The following is a 17,626-nucleotide window of genomic DNA, read 5'->3' on the forward strand; positions in this document are numbered from 1 at the left end:
GACAGAATCCTTTTGACTGAAGAAAGATAAAGAGAGGTTCAGAAAAAATCTACTCCTAGAGGACAAATCTTTAATGACTCGATAAAACTAAACTTCAACTTTTGAGGCACTGTTCCTAGATATATATTTGGCGCAAGTATGCATTTAGGAACATATCTGCAGTAAAGACATATGGTGGTGGCAGCATAGTATTAGTGCAGTTTTATTCTGTTGTTTTGTCAATATGGGTGGAATTATCCACAATTTCAAGTATCAGTCAGTTTTGACCTAATGTCTTCAGACTGAACTTACACAATAATAGAAATAAACAGGATTTGGGATCATTGATCAGAATGTAGAACTAAAAATCAAATTTAAAAATGCTTAATTGATCTCAACAGAATGTTGTCATTTCCTGTTTCATCATATTGTCTTGTACGACTTGAAATGGCCATTTGTAGAGCTGTGTGTAATTATGTCCATCTCAAACAGATCATACAGAATAGGAGTAGTGACTGAAAGCCTCCAATTGAAGAACAGGTAGCAGGGCTGAGTGTCTGATCCAAAACATCTGAGCCACATGGTTGCATATTAACTCTGGTTATCCATACTGGCATGGCACAAATGTCACTATATTGCTATTAATCTTTAAAAAAAAAAAATGCTTTTTTTTTTTTTTTTAAGGTTAAATAGTTTCTGTTGAAAGGTTTTGTTTTCAGAAGATTTAACTTTTACTTACTTTAGGAATCTAAAAACCAGTAGCTGTTAAACAAACAGTTCTAGCTTAAAATGCAAACATTTCTTTCTGTGTGTTAATCTGGACTGTTCTGGTTGTGTTTCGTCTTCCTGTGCTGCAGTTTGTTTTCTAAACCCATAATTTCTGTGCTTGTCTCTGCGTGTATGAACTGTTCTGCTCTCATCCTTTCCCACTGACTCAAATGTCCACATGCCTGTCTTTCTCTTTGTGTTCTATGTTTGCATTTTGGCATGTAGTTCTGATTCTGACGCCTTGGTTGTAAATATCTCTGATGAAATGGTCCAAACCGCAGTGTGGAAAGCAGTGAACTCGAGTGCAGAGTTCTGTGTCCAACCTGTGAGGCGTTCAGGAAGGTAGCTATGCCATCTCCTGCAGTTTTCCAGAGCCTCCCATTAGTGCGACGAGATTAGCTTGTTTTGGAGACTACCGTACTTTACCGAAGCATGTTTATGACTCTGTCAGATCATGATGTTCACACGGAGACAAGCAAACCTAATCTGAGTCTCAAAACTGTACAGACCCCTGCTAACACGTCAGGGTTTATTATTCAAACAAAATTTAAAAAATTTCATCTTTGTTATAACATTTATTCCTCACAATTCTGCCAAAACAGAAAACAAATAAATCTCTTTGGAGAATATATATATACATATAAAAAAAATAAAAATGATCTGCATTCTTAAATTACTTTCAGAAGTAAGAGATCTTTTTGATTTAGAATTAGTTTTAGTCCTGTTAAGGTACATGCCTAACAACAGTTGTACTGAATGTGATAAACCTGAAATATAGTTCATGTGCATAGATAACTCTACAACTACGCAAAAAAACTATGCTCCAACAGTATGTCACTCATAAGGTGAACACAATATTTTTACATTTTGTGACAATGCTGTTATTGTTCAGTATTGTGATTTCCTCCTTTTGTTATCTGGCCTTGGGCAGAGTCCCTCTATATGAGTCAGATGTGGACATCTACTGCAGTGAGACTTCACCTGATAGACTGAATATTTTACAATAGTATGCAAAATATGTCCTGATGACATTTGAAATATGAATACAGCATTCCAAGCAATTCCGTATAGCAGTCTTATTCCAATAGTTATATGTTTTCTCCAGGTCTAGACAACAGTGAGGTTTCAAAAACAAGAAGAGATTGATATCAACACAGAAGCAGCTATATGAACTTTTGTAATGCTGGTTTTGTTCTGCAGGTGACGTTAATACTGTGTTTTCTGTCTTTCTAAGAAGTGATGCTGTCAAACAGAGAAAGCAAAACATCTACATGTGGCTAACATATGCTACAGGGAGACATTTCCAATGTGGATTTGACTTAAAACAATCCCAGAAGAGCACAGTTTCCACAGGAAAATAGCTCCAGTATCATGACCTGAATTACCTTTCTTCAGGTGGAGCTGGAGGTTTTGACAATATGATTGAAATTACGAACCTGAACACCTCAGCTGTTTACTAGAAAGGCGAAAAGGGGATATTCAGCATCACGGTTGAAAGAAAAATTCAAGTTTTGGACTGACTTTGCCTGAATCCAAGGCTAAATCCAAGAGTAAGGAGTCACCCTAAGAAGGTTGTGAACAAGAGACATCTAATAGATTTCTGATAGACAGTTTTGCAAGGTATTATGGGTAAATATTAATATAAAATTAGGGTTATTGTTGCTTTTGCATTTAGTTTTCTTTTCCTTCTAAGAGATTTTTTTTTTTTTTTTTTCATTTTTTAAATTATTCATCATAGTTTGATATTTTTACTCACAAATACCTGGATCATAATCTGGGTGTGTGGAGTCTTGAAAGTTTAATTTCACTGACTATTAAAGGGGGACAACTTTTACAATTGACTGAATTTTTTCAGAACTATAGTTAAACAGAGTCATAAACATAGTCACCATAAATGAAGAATAAAAGCACTGAGCAGACAGAAAATACTGAAAGAGTTTAGATCCCCAGAAGAATTGGGAGAGGTTCTAATTTAAACTGAAACATTGCAGAATGCTTTGTGATCATATCTTTAAAAATTATCTAAAAAATCTCAGAATATTTTTTAGTTGTTGTATATGTATATCAACAAATAATTTAATTGTCTATGAAAATGTTAAACCGTTTTCTATTTCAAAATAGGAAAGGCTTAGTTGTTACAGTCTCAGGTCTCTAAGATCACCGATCTAAATGTGTAATGTGTCATCTCCTGTTATGGCCACAAGTTTTGACCTTGACAGAAATGTTTTCACTTCAGTTTCTTCACATTCTGTTTTAAAATTGCTTTTATTATTTTGCATTATTTCAAACACTAAGTAGTTTCACCTAATTTCTCCAATGACACCAAATTTCAAGGTAACGTCTCTTCAGCATAACCCAGTTAGTAGCACAGGCGAACCTGTCAATTAGCCCAGAATAGATAATTTCATCAACTTCTTTATAAAACTCTGATTGCTGTACAAAAGAACAGATGTGCTGGAAGTTATTGTGTCCTTGTGAAAAGTGTGTAGGAAGATGCAAGAAACAGCTGCTAATGATATTTTACTCAAAGCAAGGTTTTCTGAATCGCTGAAAAACTCAAGGTGAGATGTTTGATAGTAAAGAAAACTGTACAGGTTTAAGAGTGCCCAGCAAGGGCCAGAATTATGTCCTGTTGAGGAGTATGTCATCTTAAAAAGTTGTTACTTCCTGTCCAGAGCTTGTTCAACATTGGTAGCAGGTGGATTTGAGAGCATTTGCAGAGACAGTACAGTGAAGAATTTTGGATAACAGCCTTGTTGCAAGAAGGGACAGCACATGAGACCTAAAATCTGCAGGAAGTTCTAACTACTTGCAAGGCTACTGGTGAGGAATCTTCCTTTTGAATATTTGCAAATTTGGAAAATCATTTTGTCATTAACAGAGAGAGAGAGTGAGAAATGTAAACATCTTTTAGGAGTAACTCCAGTGAGAGCCTGTAGTGCTTAAGATCAGCACATAAGCACTAAAGAGTTTTAAGTGGGACCCATCTGGTAGGGGTTTGGCCCAGAAGTCTATCTGCAGCTTGTCCAGTAGATTACAGACGCAAATAAAAAGAAAAGTCAACACTATAAGTGTTGCCTTTTCACAGAAATTTGGTGGATTTTTTTCGAACTAATGAAACTACTCATTAGTCAATCCTCAGTGTGTAATAGAATTTTTTGAAACCGTCAAACACATTTCTGTCATTACGAAAACTTTTAATTTTGACTGTAAGTAAGTGGTTTCCAGTCTGTTGTTACAGTAGGACTTGAAACTTACGTCAGTATAAATCTGCACCTTTTTAGTACTTGTATGAATTTAAATTAGACCATTCATATGCAGTAAAACACTTCAGACCTTCTGGGACTTTGTTTAGCCAAAACTCTGGAACTGGAAGCTGCTGTCTTACATGGTACTATGGTACTACTATCCTTGAAGTAGTATTACTGGTAATTGAGACACTTAGTAACTGCCTTCAACAACACAAATCTATGCAAGTGCTCATCCTGTTCTTCTTTCTTCGCCTCTGAACAGCCAAGAGAAGGTGGCCTGTGTTAGAGTTGATGTCAGCCCAGATTCACCAGGAGAGGGCTCCACTACAGAAACCTTCCTGTGATAAAGGAAGGCTCACTTTCGTCTCCTGAGCCCTCAACACTTTCCTGCTAAGACGGTGCCTCGTCATCAGGGTAAAGAGCAAAACTGACCTGGAGCAGCACAACCCAACTGCGGGGGAAACAGACAAGCTCCCACAAATGCGGAGAGTCCTATATGTTCATCAGATGTGCCACGGTGCACATCATATCAAACATCTAGAAGGAATATCAAGAAATTATAACATTCACCCTGTAGGGATTCTCTAAAGCTCGCTAGGTCTTCTCGACTATTTGAACCGCAGATGCCAAAGGAAGGCCTTTTTTTTTTTTAGTCAAGATCTGACAATTTTATTTCATTTGTTGTTTGGTGTAAACTTAACTTTTTACCCAGTGACAAAACTGTACAGGTTTTGTTCTACCTCATATTTTTTTATGGGACAACAGCTCCAATGTTTATTTAACAAACGGGGATGCACCATGAACTAGAATCAGGTAATTTTCAGCTCAATCAATCTGAAATTGGGACCGGCGAGTCAGACACTCTAAATTCTAATATTTTAATTGTTAGTGAACGCACCGTATGTAAACACAATGACTTCTCTTTAGAAAAGAACAACAAAAAGCTTAACACACTTTTCATAAGGAAGCTATTCCATCTACAGAGATATGTTGGCTGATCATTCTGGGCTGCCATGAGAGGACAAGACTTTCATCAGATAACAGGAAGGTGGAATGTATTGGAGCCACGTAAAGCTGTTTTTTCCTCGAGTTTTCAACCTCTTTCTGTCAATTATTTTGAGTGTCAGTGAAGTCAGAGGAAGGACACAGATTCAAGAAGCTATTTGAAATATTTTATTTTACTTCATGCCTAGTCATTTCTGTGGCTTATTCTGGATCCAAGAAAGAGCAAGACTTTCAGCATATAACAGGAAAGTTGAACAAAGTACAGTAAAGATGGTCTGTTTTACCCTTTTTGGGTTTACAGCATCTGTCTGTCATGAAATATGATATATCTGGAAGTAACAAAGAAAATACACAGGAGGCTGGTGTTTTAGGGATGCTAGCCATGCTAACTTTGGCTAATAATCTAACAGTTTAAAATATCAACTCTGTAATCTTGTTTTACAGGGACTCCTCTCTCATTGCAGTTATTATATCTTCTTATATCAGTTCTTTAAACAAAAGTGGAATCTGCTCAAATCAGCTTCAGCAGGTCAGAGATCAGAAACCGACCACAAAATTCTGACCGGTGCAGCATTAAGGTGCTGTCCTTTCAATTCATCCTAACGATAATTAGACTTCTATTGCACCATGACTTTACACTGTAAGACCTTTGGATTTAGTCATAAACCATCTCTCCTGTCTCCATGGGGACATGCAGTGTTTGACATTGCTGCTCTGATGTTGGTCAGTTGTTTTCACTGTTCAGCCCACAGATCATAGTGGATGTTAGTATTTTATCTCTTTGTGTGCTGTACTCTTCATCTGTATTATTGTACAAAAGAGGCCATATACAGTCTGTACTGTACAGGAAGCACTTTGACTGTAAACTTTATGATTTTAAGCAGATTACATTGTTTAACTTCCTTTCATATAATTTTTTTAGAAATGTACAATTACAATTTCAGATTGGTAAAGGATTTAAGTCTCTTTTTTTGTCACAATGCAGTGATAACTACTTTGTCCCTGGATTTTTTGTAGTTTTTTTTTCTGGCATCATAAATATTTTAATAAGTAATAAAATCTGTCAAGGTGCAAAATAAGGAACAGAGTATTCATGGACCGCAGTTATAGTTGCACTTGTTTTTATACTGTCTGTATTATTGTGAATATCAACCGTGTGTTATATGAAATGTCTAGCGTTTAAAATAGTTTTATGCAAAATATTTTACTGTACATGTAAAAACTGTTATTGTAGGAACTTGATTTTATTTTTATTTTATTTATTTATTTTCTTTGCAAAGTGCAGTCCTGTTTTAGCAATAAATATTCTCTACCAATCAACGTTTGGAGTCCCGGACTCCTCAAATATTCTGCCCAAGAATATTTTCCTGCAACATTTTGTGTGTCTGTTTCATGGGCTCTGTGTGTAGCGACTCTGCAAACGACCGTTTATGGTGCCTTGTTGATGCTCTTAGTGTGCAAGCGTACTGGTTCATGTGATGGCGCACAGATTCCAGAAAGGGGCCGTTACCTCCATCACACCGCAGTGTTCGTCGTGTTCTTCCACGCCTTTCCCAAAAACATGGACTTCTGTCTGTTTTCCATTTGAAATGTAACTAAATGACGTGTTTCTGTGTCACAGCTCTACTACGTGCTCACCACCAAAAAAAAACAAAACAAACAACAAAACTTAAGAATACTAAAGTTTATTTACATAATCAGTGAATGTTAATTATTGTGGTGTCAGTGTCAAATATAAATGTGCATATTTAATTATTTTGCAGAAAATTAGACCTGTCGAGTACTTTCAGAATTATATAGATTGTGTAAATTATGAAAGACTATTTTCACAGGATCACTAATCAGAATGTATGAATCTGAATGAAAAGTCTCCTATGGAAAGTGATGTCCAGCCACCTAAATCACTTAGTAAAGGTTTATTTCTACTGATGCACAGATCATCAGTTATTATGTTTGCTGACTTCTGTCATGGTTGATTGTTGCAAAGCAATAAAATGAACTCTTGGGGATTTCTTTCTGTCTTTCTTTAATCCTGCATGCTAGCTGCTGTCAAATCCTGTATGATGTGGGTTAGTTGTAGTTGGAAAAAAGTTTTTGAATGATTTTTGTGGGAGTTGTGAAATCTGAAATCATAACAGCAAAGTACTCAGAAACCATTGATTATTTGTCACAATGTCACTTTTTATCCATTCAATTCTCCTTTATTTTGGTTCCAATCTTTTTGAGTCGGTATAACCAAAAACATTCGGTCTAAGCTGGATCATCGGTAGAATAATCACACCCAAACACAACAGTAATCCGATACTAAACAGAAAATGCATCAGCAATAATGCATTTCCAAACCTGTTGACTAAACACATGCAGCTTTGTTTGAAACCCATTAAAAGCAAATATGGCAATGCAACCTGAATTTGAAAAGTTCCATCTAAATGAACAAAAAATTAAAAAATTGGAAAAATCTCCTTTTGAGACCAGATGTGAGCTTATTTTGCAGATTCTTTTTGTTTCTCGTCTATAAATGAAGTATGTTCTATAACCAAATGTCAGATCATTGATCTAACAGCTGTATCTTTGTCCAAACCATCACAAAATCTACAGCAGAATGACTGAAAAAGTAAAGCATCATGGAGCCTGAACAGCCCAAAGTCTGTAATTGAACCTAAGTGTTCCCACCTCAGCATACTGAAGGAATGTTTTAAAGTTGTGCAAAGGGCATTACTATTAACAGTGGTAATCTTATTGGTCTTTATTTCCATGAATTGTCAATAAAACTTCATATTTGAAGGCACGTATGTTTTCATGACAGCCAACTGCGACAATGTTAATATGGTAATAATTACATTTGAAAATTATTTGAACGTTTCTCATTAAATATACATGGACAAAGTTAATCCATGTGTATTATTATTTCTTAGTAGACTGGATATCAGAGATCATGTTTCATTTCAAGGATTTGTTTTTTAACAAATGGTTTCCAACCTGCTGACATTTTAATAGACAGAAGTTATTTCAGAGCAAATGCAATAGGGGGCAGCAGAGACACACGTTACACACGACTGTAGACGAGCGCAAATACATTTTCCCATTCAACCAGTTAGAATTCCTGGAATAATGGAACACCGTCTTACTGTGTATGACTTAAATACATAGTAATTAAGTCGTACTGTAAAGATCCGATCCTTTTATTTGGGATAATATCATCCTAAAAAAATAAGCCCAACCTTTGTGTGGTTTTGTTTTGACCCAGTCAGTCAGCACTTGGTCAGGTGATCCAGGTACAGTGAATTTCTTGGTTCAAGAAATTTTAATAATTTTTCATCTGACTCTTAATCTACTGTGATAGTAAAAGGTGATTAACGTTTATTATCCTTCAGTAACATGTTTAATAATGAATGCCAGCACATGCTGTACCTGTAATTGCTGGAGGAAATTAAGTCAGACCTTCTCTTCTCTGCTTTTTCAGCTGAAACTTGAAATTCTAAGAAATGTGAAGGACACAGTTTGACGTGTTACAAAAGAGAAATAAATAACTAGAACTTTCAGAAGCTTCTGAATAAAAGTTGAACACATTGGTATAATTATTGGTTGAAAATCTGTAGAGAAAGGCAAAGCAAAGCCCATTAAAGAGTAAAGCATGGTGGACTGCAGAAATGTCAGTGCATTAAAACCCGGCACATGTACTTTGACTAGGACAGCCTGAAAGGGTTCACATTTGGATTAAGGAGACAGTGAACTGAGCACAGTGGTTTAATGTCCTCTTTTCAAATAATATTAACTTTTGATTTCATTTGGAGAGCAGCATAGTGGGGCAGCTGTTTGAAAGTTTTCCACGAGCTTTTTCTTATTCTCACCAAGTTCTTCCTCAAGCCAAATGCATCCAGCTTGTCCATATTAAAGAAAGAATAAAGATAATAGAGTGCTGGATTTCTATTTTTTGTTACTCTAAATTGCTCTGAGGAATAAATGGGTGTGCACATTATTGCTTGTACTGTCCATGATGTTCTCCGCCTGTTGTCCAAAGACTACAGGGGCTAGACACTAGCAGCGTTAAAAGTTATTTTTGATTATATTTTATTTTTCTGAAAAACTGAATTTAGGGTTTTCATTAGTTGTCGAACCAAATTTATATATATAAAACAACAGCATTTGATGACTTTATGCTCCTCACTTTATGATCAGAACAAAAAACCAGCCAGTCAGTGTGTTGACATGTTGCCTATTTAGTGACAACTGGGAGAAAATGAAGCATACCCATTAAATCACAAGACAACATTACACCAGAAGTAGTTTTAGTAAACAGGAATATAATTCTTAGTTGACAGGTTAGTAGTAACATCAGCAGTTATTTTAAAAAAATTAATTTTGCATTTGGCAGTGTATAATTTAAATGTAGGAACATTTTCATACAAAAAATGTCCTGTCATTGAAAAAAAAAACTGATATTTTGCTACCCATTAAAGATACAACTTTATTGTTTGTTTGTTTTTTTTTACATTGTTTTAAAGTCAACTTTGTCAAGAAATAAACCAGAAGCCAGCAATCACACATCTCTGAACATAACAAATTTTCTCCGACATTTCTTGAACCTTCGGACCAAACTTGCTTCTCTCTGTCAATATACAACAGATACTACATTACCCATAATCCATCACAGAAATTAAACTTCTGTACTAAAGTGACCATTTTTAACTTCCTTCTTTCACTACAACCACCATTTCCACAGTTAAGCAGCTTTAAAAAAAACTACTTAAACAAAATATTGCTGCTTCTGATCGGGATGTGTAGTGCTGTGAACACATATATTTGCCTGGATAAATCTGAACACAGCAGGTAAACCACTCCCCGCTTAATGTGATGCTTACAATTTTTTGGCCTCTCTCAGGACGAAAACATTGACAACTTTCTCTCTTTTTGTTTTAAGTGGGTTTGTCATTTAAGCTCAGGCGGCAGACAACAGGGGAACCTACAACACTGCACCGTTTCCCTCAACAAGGAAGACCCTCCATTTCCTCATGTGGTGCTTGACGTTCAGTTAGCAACGTTCTGTGGCCCTTCGGGGATTAGCGACATGAAGAACGTAATGATGAAGGACCATGTGGAGGACAAGAAGCCGGCGTTAGGGGCGCTGTTGGGATCCTCCGCTCCTTCCTCTCCGCTCTCCCCGTCGTCGTCTGAGGCGTCATCGTTCACTCCGTCCTGCACAGATAAATCACAGTCAGATTAGCGGAGCGCAGTGAGTTCTGATTCATGCCAGCGGTTTGCACTTTAGGCTGATTTATGTGAAATATGAGCTTGAACTTGAAAGCTTACTAAGGTATTTTTCATGCCATCTGCAGCAATAACTATCAAAGCCCGACTAAAGTGGACGAAAAGGACGCCACACTTCCCATTTCACTTCAGATTAAATGAATAATCTGATTAATCTTTTCATCATTCAAATAATTGTCAACTAATTTAGTAATTGATCACTAAATGAAGAGTACAGACTCAAAATATGGCCATTAGATGCAAAAAGCAAAATATAAAGAGCAGCAATTCAGCCTGAAATGTACAATAAATGCACTTTATTATTCAACAAATACATATATTTATTGGACATTTTGTAATTAAGATAAAATTTTGTCAGTAAATATGTATCCCCAAACATATTTACTCCTGAAGCAGCAGAGTTTTAGCTCCTGTGGAGACAAATTTCCTGCTATTATATTACAGGCAACAAAATGTTTGTTTTTAATTATTAGTTTATTTGTATTTCTTAATGTATTTCTAATATTAGATAAGGAAGGCTTAAGCAGTTAAGGGAAAAATCTGCAGTATGTGCCAATTTTTTTCAGGTGACGATGGGATGAGAAAGACACTTTACCACTTCCTGCAAGTCCTGGTTTTGTAGTTCTGCCTCCATTTCTTCCTGATTGGGCCGGTCTCCAGGGAGCTGCAGATCGTTTTCCAGGTTGAAGGGAAACCAGCCGGCCTGGTGGCTGCAGGCAGAAAACATCAAAATCATATCTGCTCTGATCCCAAATATCAGCGGCCAAATCTTCAATTATAATAAAGCAAGAATTCGTGTAGGACAGTATAACTTCTTACTATGTCAAAATAGGGTAAAATATAAGGTAGCTTGAATTCATGGCTGCTATGAGACAAAAATATTCTAAAAGCCAGCAGCAGTCTGTTTTACTCTGATTTCACTACTGAGAGCACAGAACTCTGTAATGACAGGGTTCCCACGAGGTCTGCAGTTTGATTCAAGTATTTTCCAGGTCTGAATGAGTATGGAAAAAGAAAACATGAAAGAATGCAAAAAAAAAAAATGTATTCCAGACTTTATCTGAATGTGTCCTTCCAACATTACTTGATTTGTCTTGTCCTTTCTTCTTTGTGTACTTTCCTTCCTGCCTCATTCTCCCTCTTATTACTTTGTATTCTTTCTTTCCTTCCTCATGTTCTTCCTCTCTTCCTTATTATTTCATCTCTCTTTGCCTGTTCCCCTGTCCTACCTTCCGTTCCTTCATCCCTGTCTCCATTTCTTCTCGTCTCCTTCCTCCTCATTTTACCTAGATTTATTTTTCCATCCTTGTCTCCTACCTATATTTCATGTCCTTTCTTTTCTTTCTTTGAGTACTTTATTCTTCCCTTCCTTCTATGCTTCCTTTCGTTTCTTCTGTGTCTTCCTTTCCACCTTTGCCTTTCCTTTTTCTATTCTTTTGCATGTCTCTTTTCTAACTTTCTTTTCATCCATAAGCTTAAATTTAGATCACTGGTATCTTTGAATGTATTTCAGACCAATATTAGATCCCCATAAGTTGTATGTTTTATGTGTTGCAACTGTTTTTTTATGTTCTGTATTCTTCTAGTCTTGGCCAGGTTTCTTGTATAAAGAAATATTTTGATCTCAATGGGACAAACCTGGTTAAATAAAGACAACTACTATAATTACTAAGTACAGCCTTAATTTTCATTGTCCTCATTTCTTCCTCCAAGTTTCTAGTTTCTGCTGTTCCGTGTTTCACTGTATACATATCTACCAAACATTCACAGTAAATATTTCTCTTAAACTAGACAGCAAAAGACTGATATCCTCTATAGGTTTTATATAAAAAATGCAGAAGAGTTCTGTAATGAAAACCCCCGAATCATATTCACTGCTTTTAATAAACTCACGAGGGAAATATTTTAAAGGAAGCTTTAATTTCAGCATCATCAAATAGAGAGACGATCTCTCACTGTGGGAATCGGAAGCAATTGAGACAATACTTTAAGGAAATATGTGCTTGTTGGCACAAGCAGACAAAACAATGCTTCACTCACAGATAGAGCACCAGCATGGCCATCATCACCATGACAAAACGGCTGAAGGAGGAGTAGAAGTAGACTATACTGAGCAAGATGGCAGCGCGAGAAAACGTGTACACCCAGTCCAGCCAATCCCTGTTGAGCTCCTCCTCGTTCAGGATCTCCCCTCCCTGAGCGTTCATCTGGACTTCCGGGTTTCCGTGGCGACCTGCCTGCGGCCGTTGGCTCAGAGGGTCGGACTGGCTGGACTGAGCGGAGGGCTGGTCGGGTCGCAGGAGCTGAGAGGAAGCAGCCAGTAACTGGCTACAGGAGAGGAGAGATGAGGAAGAGTGTGAAGGATTTCTGCTAACAGAAAGGCTCAGATGGAAATAAAATGACTATAACAAAGCAGCCCTTACTAGTGCATATAGTACTGTCTTGCATACAGCTGCTGCCACCATATCAAAGTCATGGGGGCGTAGTAGGAAGGTGTGTTTATGGGGGCTGTTGTCATTTGATGATTCCAGCTGGAAAGAAAACAGAAAACAAGACTTTCAGCAAAAACAACTTTTTTATTTCATAACAGACTGATTGTTCAAACTAGAGAAAAAAAATAAAACAGTAATGCTCGAGAGAGATCAGAACTTGGCTTTAGTTAAATAGCAAACTAGGTTATATATTATTATAGATGCTACCATCAATTATGCTGACAAATCGCAGAAGCCTAAATTAAATCAGGAGTTTTAAAGATAAAAACTAAATTTATTTGATACTTTAAAATGTCAAGTCTTCATCTGCAGTACTAAATCACCTCCTCTCCCCTCGTTCTGCAGCACTGTAAAAGTTAAACTAGTCAAAGAGGTTACCTATGCATAAATTGTGAATACATGTGGTGGTAGGGGAAGGCTCCAGCCTGCTGTCTCAGCCAATCGCTGCTCTCTCCTGCAGCCTCCTGACCAGCACTATTAGAACTCTGAGAGACCTGCCACCAGAAAATTGGATGAATATTAGTGACAGGCATGAAATAAAAGCACATGGCAGTTTGTAACCCTCAGGGAAATGTGGATTACAGCAGAGAGGTCCATGATGAAAGGAAGTGAGATGATGATGAAATTATTTGAAAGATGTGAGAGGGACGCGGATGACCCACCGTGGGACCGGCAGCGCTCTCCTGAGGCTTGTTACCGCGGCTGCGGGGCGGCTTCGGGGAGCTGGGAGGGGTTCTGGAGGCACACACCAGATGGAGCATATGGTACTCATCCTGCTGCGGAGGCGAGTGCAGCTCATTACCTCACACAGTCAAAGTGTTGCATGTTCTCTACAACTTTAGACATGTACTTTTACCCACACTGACCACTTCAAAGCACTTTGAAACCAAACGTTTTAACATATGGTCTGACAACTTAGACAAGACAAAGATTCATAATACAATACATGTGAAATTGTCAAACACTGAACTTACAGCACCAGTTTAAATTTGAATACAAGTTCTCAAGTAAATCTAAAAAGAGCTTTATTGTAATACTGGATAAGAAAGGAGAAAAGGTTAGGATTTCCAATATTACCTTTATTTGCTAAATGAAAAATCCTAGCTGTTCTTTTTACATCTAAAGTTGTCTAAGAGGCCTTTAAACAAACCAAGAAAGCACAGATAACAACAGACATTATTATTAATGACCCAACAGAAATGACAGAAAGAAACTATCAATATATTTGACCAGTGAAGGCAACCTTTCATTTTCTTTTAATTCTAAACAGACCAAACTGTAAACTATTATGTAGAGCTTTTTATCAAGCTCTATATCTTTTTACTACAAAAACGACTTACAGAGGTGAATATTCTAATTGTACTATTATTTAAGTTTTCCATTTTAAAACATCTCAAACGTAGCTACATTTTGCAGGAATTGCAGCACGTTTGCAGAGCAGACACAAAACAGAAAGAAAAACATTGTAAAATGAACATGTTTACTGCTGTTACTGATGGGACAGCAACTTAAACAGCAGCAGGTTTTTCAGGAAAGTGTCTCTCCCCTCAAGCTCCGAGAAACGCATGCAAGTTATGATGGGTTAAATATTGATCTGGCTTTCTAGGAGTTTAATCTTGTTGTTTCAGATTTCATTTGATTAATAAAAGTGAGACATCATAGAAACCAAAAAAAACACTAGTTTACCCAACATATTAAGTCTTGTTTCTGCTTTTATTTTGTATATTTGGTAACATAAACATGTTTATTACAGAAGAGTAATTGGTGAAAAAAATCAATGTAGGAATATAAAAAAAAGAAAACATTAAAACTAATGGATTTCAATGTCATGCACTCATCCAGCTTTTAAAATCTTAGTAGCACTTCAAACTAAAATTTCTAAAAAAAAATTTAAAAAAATAAAAATTAAAGAGAATACAATTTTACACTTTTATAACGCATAAAGGAGTAGTACAGAGGTTTCCAATAATGTTATGCTTTTTTAAAAAAAATTGAAGCTAAAGTGTTGTTTTAAAGCAACCTAAAATCACTACTAGCACCTACAGCAACTTACCTTCCGAAGGACATCTTTTAAGGTGAGGTGATCCAGAAGCAGTTTCCCAGAATAAACCAGCCTCTGGTCTTTGGAGCTCTAAAAATACAGAATAATGATAATGAGGTCAATGGAGAGATGTGGCTTAATTAATGACATGTATTTTTGGAACAATGTAGGGCACGGCGTTTTACTCGCGTTTAAAAACAAAACATCAAAAACAAATTAAATGTAAGTTTAAGACAGAAAAATGTGAATGATTACAACATCAAAGGCCAAGTAACTGGTGCAGGTAATGAAAATGAGATCATAGTAACCTTAATACGGATAAGTGGCTCTAAGTGGAATTAGCAGATTGTGCAACAAGGTCAGAGTGTGTCCTAATTAAACCTAAGTCCATTCTACCTCCATTCAGGAATTCAAATCAGTCTTTGAAAACTTACTGTATTGTGTATACACATATATAAATACATATACGGTAAATAAAATAGAAATAAAAGCGATAATGTGAGAAAAAGGGCTCAAACTAAAGTACAGTTCCCTGTGAGGTTGCTGCAAAAGCTAGCAGTTTGTCCCAGTGTGTTTAAATGAGATTGCAGCAGAACGAGTTCTCTGCACAGAGCAAAGAGAATAAAATCAGATTAGCTCTGCAACAACACTGCAATCTAAATACTGGAGAGCTCTGACGTCAAATTCCTTGAGCAATTCTTTTAACGTTGGAAACCCAATTTCGCTGACTTCAGAGATTAGATCAGAGGTGTGCAATGCTACATGATATTTTAACAGCGATAAGAATCAAGACACGATCGCGGCAGAATCCACAAAGTGAAATAGGGTTATGAGAGTTTTGTGGGAGAAAAATAAGAAAAACACTAAACTCGCCAAACATTTTAAGAGGTGAAACTGAATCTCTGACATTCTGCTAGGCGAAGGCTCTTAAGCTGCCAAGAAACATGTCATCAGATGTCTAACAATTATATAAGCAGGTATTTTACGATCAGGGAGTCTGAGGCTGAAGTTTTTTCTGCAGTCATGAAATCTGTAATTACACTCCTGGTTGTGTGTCCTCCAAAAAACCAAAATGGAAAAGAAATTACAACTTATAACATTTATAACTTACATAACTTAGAACTGCTTCAGAATGACTGTCTATAATGTTAAGTACAACATCCTAAATATCTTTAAATTTTATTTTATTGCATTCACTGCTATAGTAAAAACTTTGCAAACCAATATAAATAGGATTTTTAAAATTATAATTCGCAATATTTTTAGTTTATACATACTAAAAATCACATGCTTTTCCAGAGAAAAGCCCAGAATTCACCACAAAATTTATTTCAAAGCTGAATGTTCTCCATATCAGTTAAACTTTTTAAATGACAAGTCGTCTTTTTTATCAATGTCATGTTTTGTGATGGACCGTTATAGTTTTCATATCTTTGTATAATTTTGATGGTCAAACTTATTGTTTGTGTTGTAATTTTCAAGGTTTTTTGCCATTTTGCAACAGAGCTGACATTTAAATTGTGTTATATATGCAAAATTACAAGGATTTATAGTTTAACCCTTGGTTTAATTAGGTACCACGACGAGTGTATTAACTGGCAATTAAATAAAGAATAAAATATTACCAGATTTTATAGCACAATCTTAAATAAAACATGTCATATAAAAAAAAGCTGGTGATTAAACAACGGAATGGGAATTAAGATCAGGAAAAATGAAACATCATTTTGTTAATTAAAAATATTGTATATTGTTATATTAATAAGAAAAACAACTTACTGGTTTGCTAGGGTACACGTCAGACAAGTGGGCTTTGAGCTTTTCCACGGTCCAGTTCTGGTAGCAGTTGATTGTCTGGTCATCGTACTTCTGGTTCGGTGCCTTGATAACGAGGATGACAGGACTGTCGACAACACCTTGATCCATGACTCAAAAACATTTGTCTTCAATGAATTATCCAAAGAAAAATGTCTGAGACACGCCTTTCTGTGTCCTGCTTCCACTCCAAAATATTGTAAAAAGTTTCTTACAACGACAGAGAGAGAATTGATATTGTTGAGACGAACGATAGCTGGGAAAGGGGGAAAAAACAAACCAAAGTTAGAGAGAAACTATTTTTAAAATTATTGATGAGGAGGACAACCGAAACTACACAGATGGCAACAATTCACTGACAACTCAATCTTTATAACGAGCTCATAAATACGGATAGAAAAGACATTCGTGGTGTGTTTAGCGTGATATAATATAAGACAAAAACAACCGTTAAACCCCGTCAGAGATATTTAACAGATAGCTAAGCTAACATTAGCTTCAATCGTTTTTCTTACAACCACATATATAATGTCAAAGACAATAAGCTGTCACCTTCTTTTGTTAACTACACCTGCTCAAAAGACCCAGCTGTGTGTTTCAGTCCTTTCTAGAGGAAGTCAAAGCTGGTTTGCAGACCTTGTTTATCTCCAGTGACCGTAATGTTTCATCGTTAAAGCCCAGCCTAGCGTCAATTCTCCTTCTTCGTGAGTAGTGTTCGCAGTTGATAAGCAACACGTCAGTTCGCTACCGCCACTTACTGGTTAGAAAACGAAAAATAAAATAAAATAAAATAAAATAAAATAAAATAAAATAAAATAAAATAAAATAAAATAAAATAAAATAAAATAAAATAAAATAAAATAAAATAAAATAAAATAAAATAAAATAAAATAAAAATAAAAATACTTCTCTTTGATTGGGGATCTGTCCAACTCAGATCACCAATGTTGGACAGTTGAATAAAGTACATAGGAACAAATGATATACGAATAGTAAGTACATTTATT

The 17,626-nt window shown here is 36.1% G+C and overlaps 2 protein-coding genes across 6 annotated transcripts in view; one reads left to right on the forward strand and one right to left on the reverse strand.

The window, feature by feature from the left end:
• Positions 1-7,012, forward strand: part of LOC122843427 (sodium bicarbonate cotransporter 3-like) — a 47,013-nt gene extending 40,001 nt beyond the window's left edge. For all 3 annotated transcript variants that reach the window (XM_044138156.1, XM_044138157.1, XM_044138158.1), the window contains 2 exons: positions 973-1,089; positions 4,261-7,012. In XM_044138156.1, coding sequence (XP_043994091.1) covers positions 973-1,089; positions 4,261-4,342 — 199 coding nt within the window. In that variant the 3' untranslated portion in view covers positions 4,343-7,012. The remainder of the gene's footprint in view (positions 1-972; positions 1,090-4,260) is intronic.
• A 2,191-nt stretch (positions 7,013-9,203) lies between these two features.
• LOC122843430 (homocysteine-responsive endoplasmic reticulum-resident ubiquitin-like domain member 2 protein) lies at positions 9,204-17,359 on the reverse strand. 3 transcript variants are annotated; one of them, XM_044138161.1, is made up of 9 exons: positions 17,256-17,359; positions 16,584-16,875; positions 14,817-14,894; positions 13,426-13,539; positions 13,142-13,257; positions 12,695-12,802; positions 12,312-12,599; positions 10,867-10,981; positions 9,204-10,199 (listed from the first exon to the last, which is right to left on the reverse strand). In XM_044138161.1, exons 2-9 carry the CDS (start codon positions 16,728-16,730, stop codon positions 10,032-10,034), a joined length of 1,134 nt encoding a protein of 377 aa, XP_043994096.1. In that variant the 5' UTR covers positions 16,731-16,875; positions 17,256-17,359; the 3' UTR covers positions 9,204-10,031. The 3 variants fall into 3 exon arrangements, with proteins under 3 accessions (XP_043994096.1, XP_043994098.1, XP_043994099.1); XM_044138163.1 differs by having other exon boundaries at positions 17,172-17,341; XM_044138164.1 differs by having other exon boundaries at positions 17,191-17,328.
• Between the last annotated feature and the right edge of the window lie 267 nt (positions 17,360-17,626).

Source organism: Gambusia affinis, linkage group LG14 (genome assembly GCF_019740435.1).
Source record: "Gambusia affinis linkage group LG14, SWU_Gaff_1.0, whole genome shotgun sequence".
Taxonomy (NCBI): domain Eukaryota; kingdom Metazoa; phylum Chordata; class Actinopteri; order Cyprinodontiformes; family Poeciliidae; genus Gambusia; species Gambusia affinis.